This window comes from Microchirus variegatus (assembly GCF_963457635.1).
Source record: "Microchirus variegatus genome assembly, chromosome: 20".
Lineage (NCBI taxonomy): Eukaryota > Metazoa > Chordata > Actinopteri > Pleuronectiformes > Soleidae > Microchirus > Microchirus variegatus.
This window is the reverse complement of record NC_139821.1, coordinates 9193922-9209648: the sequence shown is the minus strand read 5'-3', so window position 1 is coordinate 9209648 and position 15727 is coordinate 9193922. Positions and strand designations below refer to the sequence as shown.

Genomic DNA, 15727 nt, shown 5'->3' with positions numbered 1-15727 from the left:
AGCCGCATGTACCGGTCCTGAGTGGGGGGCGTGGTAACACGTGGCCGGCAGGCATGTGCACGGTTCGCTGTTGTTCCAGTGTCTCTGAAACGAGTCCACAGGCGGCTGACAGTGGAATGATGCACATTCAGTTGTGTTGCCACAGCTGTAACGCTCAACCCAAGCACTCAGCATGCCAATGGCACTCTCATTCATGATTTGTGACATCTGTGGCATATTGACAAGTGACAAAAGTCCACATTTTAGTGTGCCCTTTTATTGAGCAGACCATAAGGAGTGTCTGTGTACTGGTCACGCATATTGACCACCACTCTGCCATGCTCCATGACTCTGGTAAGTTGAAATACTGAGCTTGTAGTCAAATCATTCCATAAACAAATGCATCAAGAATCTGAGCAAATGTCATGACATTCTATTTTTGTTCAACATTTCAAGTTTGTGCGTTTATATTTTTGCTGAGTATACATACGAGTTTAAATCACCTCTTACTTTTATGTCTCGTCCCCTTTATTAAAAATAAATAAATAAATATGAAAACTAACATTTTTTTATAGCTGGAAAGGGTAAAAAAAATAACTCAATATTTATAACCAAAAATAACTATGGTACTTTAATGTATTTTTCCTGCACAGTAGAGTAGACAAATGACAGAAAGTAGTTCCTCTTATTTTGCAGTTATTATGTACTGGAAGTTAAAATGTGGTCAACAGATAATCCAGTGGTTAATGTCAGGAGTTGCTGGAATCCTGTTGTTATATTTTTTATTTCTATCGCTGCTAAAAGTATTGTGGTCCACGTGGAAGCAGGTGGAATATAAAGAGGAGGCAGTTTTCTTTTGTAAATTTTATTTTTGCTCCTGTAAGAAACACATTTAGTGTTAGTGTTTGTGTGGACTGACCTAGCCTCAGGACACAGACGTCCTCTAACACGCTCCATGTGTTGGTGCAGTGAATACCAAGGCCTGGTGGCACGCACCGAGCCAAATCCACACAGCCTTTAAAAGAGAAAATGTCTGTGGTGGAATTATAATCTTGAAAAAGCCAGTTTTTTTTTTAGTTCTACAGTGCTGGATCATTTTGAAGGTTTATTCTGTGCTCATTATTCCACCGCTGCTCTTTATTCCCCCACTCTCCTGTCTCTTGGTTGCCAGGTTTGTGTCTAATATTTCCACTCTGGAATGTGGGAATCATTTCAGCCTGATGACTTCTGCAGCTCACCTCATCTTCTTTTATTCCACACCGCCCTCCCTCTCCACCCTTGAAATACTCCAAATACCAGACGGTGCAAGCTTGTATAAGACACATCACTGGTCTCGGAATCAGAAAAATCATATTTATTTGTTTCTTTATGAAAACAAAACCACAATCCCCCCTTCAGCAAGAAAGGTCTTTATATAAGCGGTTGATCTGTTATTGTCAATGCTCCGTGCTATTTAAAGGACAAAGCATATGTAAAACTTAGCAAAAAAAAAAACAAGCATGCAAAACATAAACCCTATGTTCAATATGATAACATTTGGCTTAGATACAAAAGAAAAAGTGCACTTTTAATACACTTTACAGTTCGACATGGAGACATACTGCACAGTTTATCTTAATATAAAGCCAAAGAAACCGTATTATTGTTAATTAAATGTCAGTTCCTGTCGCTCTTGCTCTCGACAAAGCTCAGTGGGACCAGTAGTAGCGAGGATAGCGGCCGTCATAGTGATGCTCTCGCACCTGCTCGTTGGTCTCCCTCGTTCTCTCGTTTCCCTCTGTGGATTAGAAAATAAAGTTAAAAAATGATTTGTCATCTCTACCTAATAAACCCCTTTCTATGTAAGACGGTAGTGGGGTCATGATGGTAAAACTAACACCATCCTCATTAACATCGGTCCCTTGATTAAACTATGTTTGTCATGGGTCTAAATTTCGCTGTGCCATTATAAGCATTAGCAACGTGACCTAGCGTTCCTGTTCGAGACCAAACAGGAACTAGTTTGGACAACAACGTTGCCAGAAACCGAGAATGTCCACATTGGTAATTGTTTCATAAGGTTTTTTTTTTTGGAAATAATAGAAGAGGGGAATATGATTGAAAAGATGTCCTAATAATCGTGAGCTGCCAGCTGTAAATGGGATTGTTTGCTAAATGTGTCAATGTTTTACTTTGTTTTTCTCTGCAAATCCAGAAACAAATATATCATTATTCTTTCAAAACCATGAATTCTAGTCCTTTAAATTGTTAGCATTTAGCTAACGTTTTAGTGTCAGTAAATGGGGTAGTACCAATGTTCCCCGGGTCCGACGTTCCCCGTTTTTCCCAAAAAAGGTCCTATGTTCCCCACTTTGTGGAAGCCTGGTTGAGGAGCTCCAGGGTAAAGGTTTAGGGTTAGGGTAAGGGGTAGGGTCTGGGTGAACAGCTGGGAACATAGGACCCTTTCTCTAAAAAAGGGTCCTATGTTCCCCGGTAACATACAAAGCGGGGAACATAGGACCTGGGGAACATAGATACGGTCCCCAGTAAATACAGACATAGCCAGGTATTAGGCATTTAACTGATTTATTCATCATCAGTCATCAGATTCAGTGTTAACTGATGCTAGTGTGGCAGCAAAGCCAGCATTATTTTCAGTGCAACATGAACATTTTTTTTAAATATATTTTTATTAATTCATATGAAAACTAGGAGAGCCCAGACCTCCGCCAAGGCAGCTCAGTGCCTACATAATACACCCTGCCGGCGCACAGCGTGTACGGATCACGCCCAAAATCACTTGTTCCTGGTCCCATTGCGGACATTTCCTGAACATTTCAGCCAAATCCGTCCGTGACATTTCAAATTATGTTGCTAAGAGACAGACAGACGAACAAACGCCTGGCGGAGGTCAATTAGGTTAGCAGTGGAGTAAATGTTCAGTTTTGCAGTTTCTACTTTTTTCTGTCTACTTTCTGCGGGCAAGGTGTGAGTACAGTTTAACAAATAAAATAGTGGTGTAAACTTATAAGCCAGTTTCTACATAACTTGTGTCCTTTGAATTGGTGCACATCTTTTTGTTTCCCTAAAATAATCCATTGACCCCAAACACCGCTTCTCTCACATACATAAACCCCAGTCACGTCTTTGTGGTTTTGCAGTTCTTAGTTTAGATACCGTCAGTGCAACTGCATCATATAGAGCAGACGGCAGCAGGCGAGACTGTCAGCATGGGGTCAACCGCAAATGAACACTTTGAATTGGTGCGGCGTCTCGGGCCCTCTGCTGTGGCCACAGGCTCGTGGCTCCCAAGAGGTTCGTTCATCACTCGAAGCTCATGACAGCTGATGTCTAAGTGAAGACTCAAGGCTTTCCACAAGGATCAGCTAAGTTTAGTCTTCATATATGATAAGTTGCTGTCTTTGTTGGACCCGGAGTGATTTTTAGATGCACAAATTGTTGGTATTTTCAACCTTCTCTTCTCAACCTTGTTTATTCCATGTTGATCTCTTTCGTTCTTATTGGAAGTGACAGCCGCTGCATCCAGGTCTTACCATCACGGGCCTCCTCAGCATAGTTCTCACGCTGACTCCTCTGATCCTCGTTGTACTCCCTCCACCGCTCATTCGCTGCAATCTTTACCCTCTGCTCAGCTGTGAAGAGAAGAGGTCAGAGATTTTTTTTTTTTTAATCTTTTATCCCCTCTTACGGTGGCAATTGATGAAGCAGATGCAGCCATTGCTGTTTCTATACTGTTCACTGGAAACCCCCTATCAAAAATTATAAGCTCCTCATATTTGCACAGTAGTGCAATGTAATAGAATTGTGTCAACACCCAAACCTCCCTCCTGCTCTGTCAACACTGTCCCTGTGTGAGATGTTTCTGCTCTAGACATTAATAGCCTACACTGTCTGTGTTTTAACTCAATTTAACTTGAACTACAAGTGTAGAGATTGCAACACAAGTGTTATATTTGCACTGCTTGATATGTCGCTCACCTCCACACCAACTCCTCATCATGCCTTCATTTATGAACCATACATGCAAATATCGGCTCATTCTGTGCCTTTGTTTTATCTCCATCATGGATCATGTAGCAAAATGCCCGATCTAGTGTCTCTGTTTGCATTTGAATAACGGTGTGATCAAGTTTCTTCCACAACAGTTTTATTTCCCGTCATAGCACGAGCGATATTAAAGGGAAAGGTCAGGTTTTTTGAGATACGGTTGTATGAGATATTGACACATGATCAACATAGACTTTGCCAAGTTTGCTGTTGTTTCTGTAAACCAGCATGGACATATACGCACTCACACTCCCTGGTAGATTATAGTTTAACAGTCTTACCCCTTTGATTTGATCAAATGTTGAATAGTTTCTCCTAGATTTACTGACACAGTCCTGAGCCTGAGCAAACTGCATAACACACATTTAAACTTATGAAAGGTGCATTATGTAATAAATCTAAAGCAACTTGCCATAAAAAATATCCTAATATGTCACAGAGACTCAGGAATAATGTTCATATAACAAACTAAACTCACCAACAACAACAGTACAGCCAAAATATTTGCATTAAAAAAAATATTTTGCAGACTGCAAATCATGTTTATGTTTTGAAATCATGTTTTGGCGTCATGTGACGCCACCTACCGCCGTCTAGCAATCATTGCAGTCAGTCGAGTCTCAGCTGCCGAGCAACCACGGGTTGCCAGTTACGTCAGAAAAACGAAACCTAAAAGACCTTGGTATTTTGGATTTGATTGTAGTAACCGTTTTCGGCCACATTTTTACATATGGCACCTTTAAACTAAACGAAAAGCAGGGGTCTCAAACTCAAATCAGTCCAACTGTTCAGTCGGGGTGGGCGATATAATGCTTAAAATGATATCAATATTCCATCATGATATTGCAATAACAATATTTGTCATGCTTTTTCAAAAATAAATGTGTGTATATACTTTATACAGTATATTACAATAAAATGCTAAATGGGCCGCAAGTTTGAAAACCTCTGCACTAAACGGTTCCATTAAGATTCTAAAAGTGAGTAAAGCTAAATTCGTGCAGCATTGCTCCTCTGGAATGAGTCCTGTCTGTCATCTGCATAGGAATCCATGAGCCAAATGAGTGAAAGGTTTGGTATAGTTAGGAGGTAACGGCCATATTTAAGTACATTTGGTGTTATGTGTGGTTGATTTTACCCAACGGTGCCAGAGTGGTTGATGTGGTTCCACGGTGGACAGCCTCAAATATGGTTTGTCTGACCTCGTGAACTTTGTTTGTCTGTTTGTGTGAGTAAATTATGCAAATTGTATAGTTTGAGGTTTTTGGCTGTGGACTGTGTTCAAGAGAAAGAGAGACAGAGTAGTGGAAACTCAGGCAGGTGTTGTTCTATACAGTAGCAACACACACACACACAGACACACAAGCTGGAGGCTGCAGAAGGAGTCACAGGGTACTATGGAGCAACACTCAGTTTCTCTGTATTATAAACTCATTTTCCATTGTCAGCATCAGTGTCACACACTCAGGACACTCTGACAAACTAATAATAATCACTCTGTTCAACATTTCAGTGTCTAAAAAAAGAGATTTGTGAAAGTTAACAAAGAGTGAGAAATGATCAGTACATGCCAATACTCAGCAGCAATAGCAACTCAGCAACATTGGTTTCCCATCCTTGACATTTTTACTGGGAAACTCATCAGAAAAGCACATGTTTTCCCCTGAGCAGGCCTCCAGAGACAAAAGATACACTGTGGGTCAGTACAACCACCCATGACAAAGGTCCATTATGTCACTTGCGAGTCCAGCTCATGAAAACTCAAGGAGCGTTTTAATATGAGAAGAGTATCATAGAGTAAAGTAAATCCCTGTAGAATATTGTAGAGCAAAGTAGAGTAAGGGGCTTCTGTGGTTCAGTGGGAGAGTGGCTGTCTTCCAACTGGACGATCGGGGATTTGATCCCTGACACTTTATGCCATTGTGTCCCTAGCCAAGACCCTTTATATATCCAGAGTATAGTAGAGTAGTATAAAGTAGTAGAGTATAGTAAAGAAGAGTAGACTATTGTACTGTCGAATATGGTATAGAGTAGAGTAAGGGCAGATTGGCTCTCCCAATTGGAAGGTTATGGATTTGAACCTTGGCTGGTAGATTAGTAGTAGATTAGAGTATTGTAGATTAGTAGTAGTAGTAGAGTATAGCAGATAAGAGTGAAGAAACGTAGAGTAGAATAGTCTAGTATAGTCGTCATTTTGGGGGAGAAAGAGAAAATGTTGCAGGAAAAGCAATATGCAATATTTGAACCTGTAGAGGGCAGCATATTTACCACTCAAAGTGTCAACATTTGGACCAAAATCAACCAATAATACTACAAAATATCTCTATATACTGAGTACCAGCTGAAATAAAGGGGTTCAGTGGTTGAAATATATATATATATAACATAACATATATGAAACATACCTAGGATCTCATAGTATCGGGTTGAGCGCCGGCTGCGACGTTTAAAAAAGTTGGAGGCGTCCGACACAGGCATGAACACTCGCTGTGATGTGCCTAAATGTCAGAGGTCAGATGTTCAAGGTCACACATAAAGGACAAAATTATATATATATATATATGTGTGTAAAATAAGTATTGAACATGCGGCACCTTTAGCATCAGCTGGTTTTGAGCCGTCTGGCACTGCTGCGTTTTCCACCACATTGGAATCTAAAGGCAAGAGAAGAAACTGTTATTTGCACTAAAGCTCAGGATTGTCTTGATATTTTTATACGTATTATATTCACACACAAAACAAACGCCATGTCTCTAATTAAATGATCACAAAACCTGCACATACACAAGATCAATGATTTTATCATCCTTTAAAAGATGAAGCTTCCTCCCTACAGTTAGATTAGCCTATACATCTGTAATACAGGGGAACTTGTGTTTTTACCAGGTTATCTTGGCCATAATAAGAGGAAAATTATTAAAACAGCCACAACTAATCATCTAATCGTCTATCATATTTAACATAACGCTCTGTGTTGCAGGTGTTCAGCGTGTGTACATGTTCACACATGCATCGTCTAACAATGTTTTTTTCACACCAAACTGACAATACTGCAGCAGCAGTGAATTCACTGGATCACTTTATTAGATTTTAGCAGTGACGCTCTGCAGCTCCACACTCAGCTCAGCTGTTATTACTCTTAAAAGGTTCCTGGGAGTCGGCAGCAGGGCCGTTTCTAGCTGTTTGGGGGCCCTCTGCGAGATACTATTTGGGGGCCCCTATTTTTTTCAAACTCGAGGTAGAGATTCCTAACTTTTTCATATATTCTGTGATGATGCAGCAGTTTGTACATTCACAAATGCAACAGATACAGTATGTTCTTGAACAATGTTTAATATAAACTTTAAGGTAGCATAACAAGGTGGCATAACATAAAACAGTTTTAACCCACGATTCAAAAACAGTTAAAAAAAACAAAAACTAAACTTACTTCTAAATAAATAAAATGGATTATAATGGCATTTTTACCTGATTACCCAACGAACACGTACATGCTTTGCAAATATATGCATAATGAATGCATGCAATACATGCAAATAAAGATGGGTACTTTTAATTCTCAAAAATAAAAAAATAAAATATGGGTCTGAACTTGAAGCTTGGGTGCCCCCTGGTGGCTGCGGGGCCCTATGCAGCTGCATAGACCGCATATAGCAAGAAACAGCTCTGGTCGGCAGAAGACAATAACAAACTGATGACTCTGTCTCAGGTAGTTTGCTACTGAGCTCTACATCTCTGTAGATTTTTTTTATGTCAAAATAACTGAGAAAATGTTGTTTTAGCACTTGTCCAACTCACCTACCTGTAACTTTGATAAAATAAAAGTAGAGGTAAAGCAACAATGCAAAAGTTTAGGTAGTTTCAACAACTTCATTGACGCAACAAAAAGATGAAACAATTAAGATTTAACAAATGCAATGTGCTGATGTCAAGTCCAAAAGTGTGATCAGTTTAAAGATCCAACTGCACAAACCAGTGATGTACTCCTGCCAACCATTTCTGTTTATCTCCCCCAAGGATGTGATATCGAAAAAAAAAAAACCAGCCACACATACTCACAGGTGAGGAGGAGGAGGGTGGTGAGCACAGAGAGGATGAAGACTCGAGCCCAAAACATGTTGGAGAAAAAAAAACTCAGGTCAGAACAGGACTGGAACTGAACTGGAACTGAACTGGACTGAACTGAACCGAACGACACACTTGACTAGACTGAGGGGAGAGAGGAAGATGAAGGGGGAGAGGAGGAAGGGAGTGGGAGGAGGAAGAGAGGGAGAAAGGCTCAGGGAGGGGAAGGGAAGTCTGCTGGAATCTCAACTGCCTAAGACAAGGCTATTCAACTTAGATCAGGCCCTTTGGACCGGCCCGCGGCCCATTAGCCCATAAATAATGAATGTATTATTAAAAATTGTTTCTGGCACTTTGCGAAGTTTTGTCCATCTATTTGGGCACAATACAGTTTCACGTGGTGCCAAGACAGGGCATGAAGCTGATGTGCTGTACAAAGAGTTTATTGCAATTGCTAATGCATTGGGCTTTTGTATAGATTAAAAAAAAGCCAATACATGACATTGCAACACAAAACGATTTGGGTTTGGGATTTTTGAGCCCAAATTGTTATTGTAGAACTTTTATTTTTACGCAGACAGGTCACTGCTGTTGAAACGGTCTTGGTCATACACCTCTGCCACCACTTTGCGGAACCCGAACCCCAGCGTCCATTCAGGGCCTGGATAGCTTTGTTCATCTCGGAGGACATGGAAAACTCTACAAAGATTTTGATAAATGCTAGTTCTATTAGTTAATCGCAATAACACACGGATATGAATTACCCTCAAGTTGCTTTGTTTTCACACATTCAAACCATTGAAATTATACTCCACTTTGTCGGTACACCTGCAACCTTTAAGCTGTTTTCAAATTAGCAAATGTACAGTCACATTACAGACGCTGACACGATCACTATTAACTGTATGTCAGGTGTATTTAATGTAATCTCCAGCGATCCAGACATGGACCCAACAGTGAGGAGGACCACCACATTGTCCATCCAGGGTCCTCAGGAAGAACAATCTAGACATCAAACTGCTGAAGACCTTCCACCCATCACGTATAGCGAGCCTGTTGGCGTTCTGTATCACAGTATGGTATGGGACCTGAGACCAACAGGAAGAGGCTTCAGGGTGTAATCAAAGCAGCCCTGGAGATTGTTGGTTGCCCTCTCACCTTGTGTCACACTCCAGTGACACAAGGTGACCTTTTCCACTTGACTTCTGTCTAAAAGTGCATTTGTCAAATGAAAATTACTTCACTGTTTTGACTAGGAAAAACTGAACTGCTCACAACACAAGCTTGCTAAATGGAAGAGTTTCAGGTGGGATTTTTTGTTGCAGTACCTTGTGTGGCCACCATGACAAACTTGTCTTCAAGGCAGAGGGAGCGGTGCTCTATCCAGATTTTATAATACATCCATGATAGGTGCATTGACCCCTCTACCCATAATGCCTTGCAGTGTGGGCTGTATAGTTCCAGCTGTGCAAAATAGATGTTGCAATCATAGGCTTAGATGTATTTATTTTTTGATAAACCAAATGCATTAATCAATATATCACTTGATCATTGCTTAGCATGAATCTTGTTAATCTTAATATAGAAAAACAAAAAACAATTCATATTTTAAATGTATAGCAGCAATTTTTATTATATCTATTAAAACATTACAATTTAAATTGAAAAGACAAACAATATCCATTCACCCATTATTAAAATGTTTCTGTTGTCATTCAACAGAAACAAGACAATGTGCACTGTGATACGTTATAAGGCACAAGTGCTGGTTCAAGTAATTGCTTACGTGTGCAGTGCAGTTAAAATCCCTTTTGAGGATGTCGGCGTCGTGACCGACACGTCACAGTGCATTCCGATTATTAGCATTATTAGCTTAGCAATTCCAATGCCATTTTGTGCAGTAAAATGCTGTAAGTTGTTTAAAAACCATCAAGTGCTAGATTCTCCAATTACTGTTAGTAATACCTTTGATGGGATGAATATAAATTATGTTATACATTAGTTCCTGTCTTCACATTTCCATTTGCCTCTGTTCCAGAACATACCGTATACCCAAACTGTTACAGGCACAAGCACAATTACAATTATTATTTTTTTTTTTTACCAGATCCATTGAGATTAAGAGCTCTTTCACAAGGGTGACCTGTCCAAGAAAGGCAGCAGCTCACGTCATAGCTAATAAGAAGCGGAAATACGAAAAAATAATCACTGAATCAATCTGCTCTGATTTCTCAGTAATTGGTGGGACTGTGGCCGTGCAGCGTCTTCATCTCACAGTGAAATCCTTTCTCCTTGCACCAGGCGCCCTCGCAGAGCCCAAGTGTCCTGTTGGAGTAAAGGTTAAAGGGTCAGTTCACCTTAAAACATTTTTTTGCAGGAATATGCTAATTTACAGTGCAGGATGCAGGACGGACAAAAGAAATATACAAACAAACACCTCATTCTTTGCAGTCCACATTAAACAAAGCAACGATTTAATTAATTTTTTCCATTCATATTCTTTCCTTGTTTATTTATTTGACATTGTTTTTATTCTGTGTTTTAATGCAGCCTATTTTGTCCAGGTCTCCCTTAATGGGATTTACCTGGTTAAATAAAGGTGCCATTAAACACCTGAAAATAGAGATTGAGACCATTAACATCACCAGAAAATGTTTACAGAAGTAGTTATTTTTATTTTTTTTAATTCCCATAGTTATTTTTGCAACCAACAGTATTGCCCCCTGGTGGCTATTCACTAAACTTCTGTCTTAACAACAACAACTGACCGGAAACAGGCAGTCATGTAGACGTGTGTGTTAACAGTGCTAAGTAGCCAAATTGTTTGAAGCCTTTTGCACACTGTGTTATGAAGAAATTATTTTTATTTTATTTTTTTAAGTACAATTTGAATGTAAATGTCTGACCGCAAATGAGATACTGTCCAGAGTGTACTTCCTGGCTGCGATCTCCAAAACCTCTTTCTCGATGTTTTCCTGTGTGGTTCCTCTCACGTCAATGTAATAACAATCAGAGCTGGCGTAGTGGCAGGAGATGGCCTGGAAACACACACACACAGTTGTGTAATTCATTGAAACATGTGATTTTATTAAGCTGTCTAGGGTAAAGGCTACAACACCAGGTGCGTTGTGGGTAGTGCAGTACCTTGCGGAAGCCTTGCGTCTTATTCATGCCAGAGCCGTGGATGAGCAGTGGGTGAAAGAAGACGGTGTCACCGTTCTCCATCTCCAGATGCACCCTGGGATGCTGTGGGTCATAGTCTCGCACTCCGTGATACGCCTTGTTAACTCCGCCCTGAACACAGAGACAGTGCTGTGGTGTATGTATATGTGAGTGTGTGGTAGTGGGTGTTTCTCAAAGTCAAGGCAGGACGTTCGAATGGCTCTTAATCGAGGATATTTTAGGATATCATCAGATTCTGCTGAAATGCTGTTCAAATGTGCAGGATGCTCAGCCCCAGCGCAAGTACCCACAATCCTTGTGCTCGTGCATGTTTCATAATCTTTGTTGAAGTTTTTTTAAATGTACAAATGTAGCACATATCGTAACTTTTACGCATGTTTACGTGTAACCTTCTCAATGATGTAGTGACCTGACTTGGCAGGAACTGCTCTACGAAGGAAGGATCCTTCACGGTGACAAACACCAAGTGTATTGTTGTGTGAGTGTCAATCCATACCTCCCACTCAGGGTAGTCGTGCTCCTGCAGCGTGCCGGTGTGACTTCCTGGTAGGACGACCAGGCAGCCGTTCTGGCTGTCCACTCTTTCCATCGCCGTCCAAGAGCAGACAATCCGGTCGACTGGTCGAAACGGGAAGTAATGAAGATCCTGATGCATCGGGTGACGGGATGTCTTCTTACCTGTAACACACATGCACCAGATGTTAATACAACAATCGTATTACAAACATAATCAGCATGTGAATGGGTATGAAAGATGTGTCACAGAAAATGTGCTGTATGAATGTGTGAGTGAATGGCAAAACTGTAGTGTAAAGCAGCTTTAAAGGTGAAGTAAGTAGTTTATAGTGCCATCTAGAGGAGAGGCTGAAATTTACAACAAAGAACTGCTCCTCTGCTCACCCCCTCCCTTCCCTGAGCGCTATGGTATCCTCAGCCGGTCAAATGTCGTCCTCGTCGTCTTTCTCCGTGTCAGCAGATGAGGTTCGTGAGGCGAGGGAGAGGGCGAGCTACCGCGGCCGTAGCAGACGAAGCGGAGAGAGTGGAGGCGGGACTTCCGCTACAAGTAAAGCAACGCTTGATTTGTTCTCTCGCGTTTTTCTATACAGGCTCCCGTAGAAACATGGCGTCGTGGCAATGCAGTAGCGGCCCGCGACCATGTTATTTTACATGACTTTTTGAAACACTACGAAAATTAAACAAAGAATATTATACAGCGACTAGACAATGCAGGAGCACATAATATGTATACTATGTACAAAAGTGGATTTTGGGTCATATAAACCCATAAATACTACACAGTGTCCCTTTAAATGGTCATCCAAACTAGAAAAGCACTATATAAATACAGACCATTACCATAATCAAATCATCTGCTGTACATATGTTTTAATTAACAGATTCTTTGTTCTTATAAAAGTCGGAAAACAATCAGAATTTCACAGTTTCACAATCACACTTTCCGGTTTGATAAATGAATCACAGCTTCGTTTTTTCTTTTATTCTGCCAATGTTCTCTCAGACATTCTCAGTTCACATGACATTTCCCATTGGGGGAACAAATCTTTCCATTTATTCTGGAGTCATATGAATGCATGATCAGTTCTGAACACCAGTCATGTGACTAGAGAGCTGGCAGGAAATATGTGATTCCCTCACCTGCATCGGGAGGCTTGTTGATCAGCATGGTGTGCATGGCCATGACGTTTGGTCCAGTGAAACATTGCACATACTTCAGGATCTGACATAAAAAAATAAAGTTCAAGTTATTATTGATCGGTATAAAGATCACAATTATTTGTTATTTTCATTGAAGTAATTTTTTAAAAATTGACCACTCTGCAACTTTAACTACTGGTCATGTGTCATGTTGTTGTACCTGTGGTAGGGCACAGTACCGAAACAGTTCAGGAGATTCCTGGAAGTCCTGGATTTTGGTGACAGCTTTCTGATCAGGGACAAACTCCGACTTTGAAATGGCCACGTCCCTCATCACCACCAGCCCGGGAACTTTAACCTCCTTTCTGCAGATGCGTTCAAACTCTTTCCTAAAGATAGTAAACAGATCGCGGTCATTATTAAGCACTTCACAACACGTCCAAAAAGACTGGTCAGTAAAGGTGAGTATTTCCAATATTATCACACAGCAGAGTGAGTCCTTAGTTTCAAATAACTGGTTGATGATGGTCCTTATGATAGAAAACTCAATTACCTCTGTTAGTATTCCATTATACACTGGGTGTAAAGTGATTATTTTCTTTGCAGTTGCCAGAGTTTGTGATGGTCACCTGAACTTGTTGATGTCCTCCTCGGACACCAGATTCTTGATGAGAATGAAGCCATTTTCCTCATAAAACACTTGTTGTTCTGGAGTCAGCAGGTCATTCTGCAAAGTATATCTGCCAAGGCAAAATATGATAAAACACTGTGGTTACTATTGTATTACAATGACACTAACACTGTTCTTTCCTGCACACTAAACTCACAGTGCAAGGACAAAGGATGAGGTGCAGAGTGAGAATAAAAAAATAAATAAAAGCTGTCATTGACATTTTAAACTATATTGCTTTCAAAATAATGTTAATAATGTTGGCTATGAAAAACAGTCACTCCTCAAGCAAACTCATATCAAATTGACATCAGTTGAGCTTTGCATGGTGACGCATTGATTCCACTGTAGACTAAAAAAAAATGCCTGACTGAAGCCAACTATGACAAAGGTGAATAATAAACATGCTGTGTGTAAAGAACATTTACCCTGAGGTGACAAAATGCTGCGGTGCAATTCTGGAGTCAGTTAAAGCGGATCCTCACCTCAGTCTCTGTGGCTGACTGCTGCTGCTGGAGGTGGAGGTGAGAGCTGAAGTCGGCGAAGCTCTCTGAGCAAAAACAGTCAAGGGGGAAAATCAAGTAACAGCAGCTTAAAGAATGTATATTCCCTTTGAATAAGTTGACTATAATTTAAATGTTATCTATAACAAATAAATGGTGTTTTGCTATTTGTTGTACACAGACCTTTATAACACAGTTAAAAAAATTATAGGCAAATATCATAACTTAAATGAAAACTTTTAATTTTCATGGACTCCCTGACAGTGTGACATGTACTGACAGGGGTTCCTCTTCCCCCAGTTTGGCAACCACTGTCATTTATTACACATGCAGTACAGAACAATCTGAAGAAATAAAAATAAATAAAAATGAGACACTTAAAATGACACAAATATCAGCCTTTATAGAATCTAAAATAGAGCAGTATATGTTCCCAGTCCTTGTGTATGTGTGTGTGCACCTTATATGTATGTTTTGTGTTATAAAGGTTAGCGATAACACGTTGTTTAAGCTGTCCATTTGCGTGTGTCTTTAATCTTGTCTAGATCTTTTCGTGCCTCTGACTGATATATATATATGTATATATATACATATATATATATTTATTTTAAATATTTTAGTTTATTTGCTTACTTGTAGTACTTTGTGAAAGTGATGAATGGAAAAAAATGTGTAAGTTATGTAATACCATGTTCATAATAATAATAATAATAATAATAATAACAACAATAATGGTTACATAGATGATGTAGCTACATATTAGATTATTATTATTATTATTATTATTATTATTGTACTACGGTGGCCGACAGGGGCAAACGCACTGCAAACCCCAAAACACCAGCAAATGAGAAAACGCCACCGTATTACACAATTTTTTTTATTTTTTTCAGCTGTGCCAAACAATGTTCATGAATAACCTCATTCTGCAACATCTCTGAGCATGTAAAATAAGTAACGGTGTGTTTTTGTCATAACAGAAACACAAACATCTGATCTTTGATTGTTTTCTTTCGTCCGCATGATAAAGCAGTGACGGGAAAACATTTGAACGCATCGCATATCAGACCAACTTGATCAGCTGCTGCAGTAGAAACTGCCTCAATGAATAAACAAAGACGTAACTTCTCATCTTTAAATCCTTAAAAGCTTCAAACTGCCTCTGACTGCGGGCCTGCAGACAGCAGAGACACCCCGACCTGACCCACCACTGCTGCCCGCAGCTCGCCGCGCCTCTCTCGGATAGCGGGACAGAATGTTCCGCTGAATGAGGCTGCATAAAAAGGGACGTAATAAAAAGGATACGATCGTAGCCTGTGATCGATCGAGGTGATTGATGAGCAGCTTGAGTCTCTCCGAAGCCCGAGACGTCTTCCTGTCCGGTTGTCGATCCATCTCTCTGCAAGTGATTGTGGTAAACAGGGGAAAGTCCACTTTACGTGTCGGTCACAACAGAGGCTGCATTTTCAAGACCCACCGCTCGGCTCCCACTTTAAAGGTACATTCCACTCACACTACTATCACTCAAATCACCACGATGAAGTGACTTTAATAAAATCAAAATAACAAATTTAAATATAGAGCAGCTTTAAGAAGAATAGTCCCCCCCCCCCCCACATTCGAC

General features: G+C 40.2%; 2 protein-coding genes across 2 annotated transcripts; both read right to left on the bottom strand.

The window, feature by feature from the left end:
- Positions 1-1330: 1330 nt before the first annotated feature.
- ucmaa (upper zone of growth plate and cartilage matrix associated a) lies at positions 1331-8214 on the bottom strand. Its single transcript, XM_083906649.1, has 5 exons — positions 8086-8214; positions 6621-6680; positions 6432-6524; positions 3513-3611; positions 1331-1756 (listed from the first exon to the last, which is right to left on the bottom strand). The coding sequence occupies exons 1-5, from the start codon at positions 8141-8143 to the stop codon at positions 1668-1670; spliced, it is 399 nt and encodes a 132-aa protein (XP_083762775.1). The 5' UTR covers positions 8144-8214; the 3' UTR covers positions 1331-1667.
- Positions 8215-9704: 1490 nt separating this feature from the next.
- On the bottom strand, positions 9705-15555 carry phyh (phytanoyl-CoA 2-hydroxylase). Its single transcript, XM_083906864.1, has 9 exons — positions 15409-15555; positions 14086-14150; positions 13560-13670; positions 13151-13319; positions 12931-13012; positions 11771-11952; positions 11236-11385; positions 10998-11129; positions 9705-10416 (listed from the first exon to the last, which is right to left on the bottom strand). The coding sequence occupies exons 1-9, from the start codon at positions 15496-15498 to the stop codon at positions 10363-10365; spliced, it is 1035 nt and encodes a 344-aa protein (XP_083762990.1). The 5' UTR covers positions 15499-15555; the 3' UTR covers positions 9705-10362.
- Between the last annotated feature and the right edge of the window lie 172 nt (positions 15556-15727).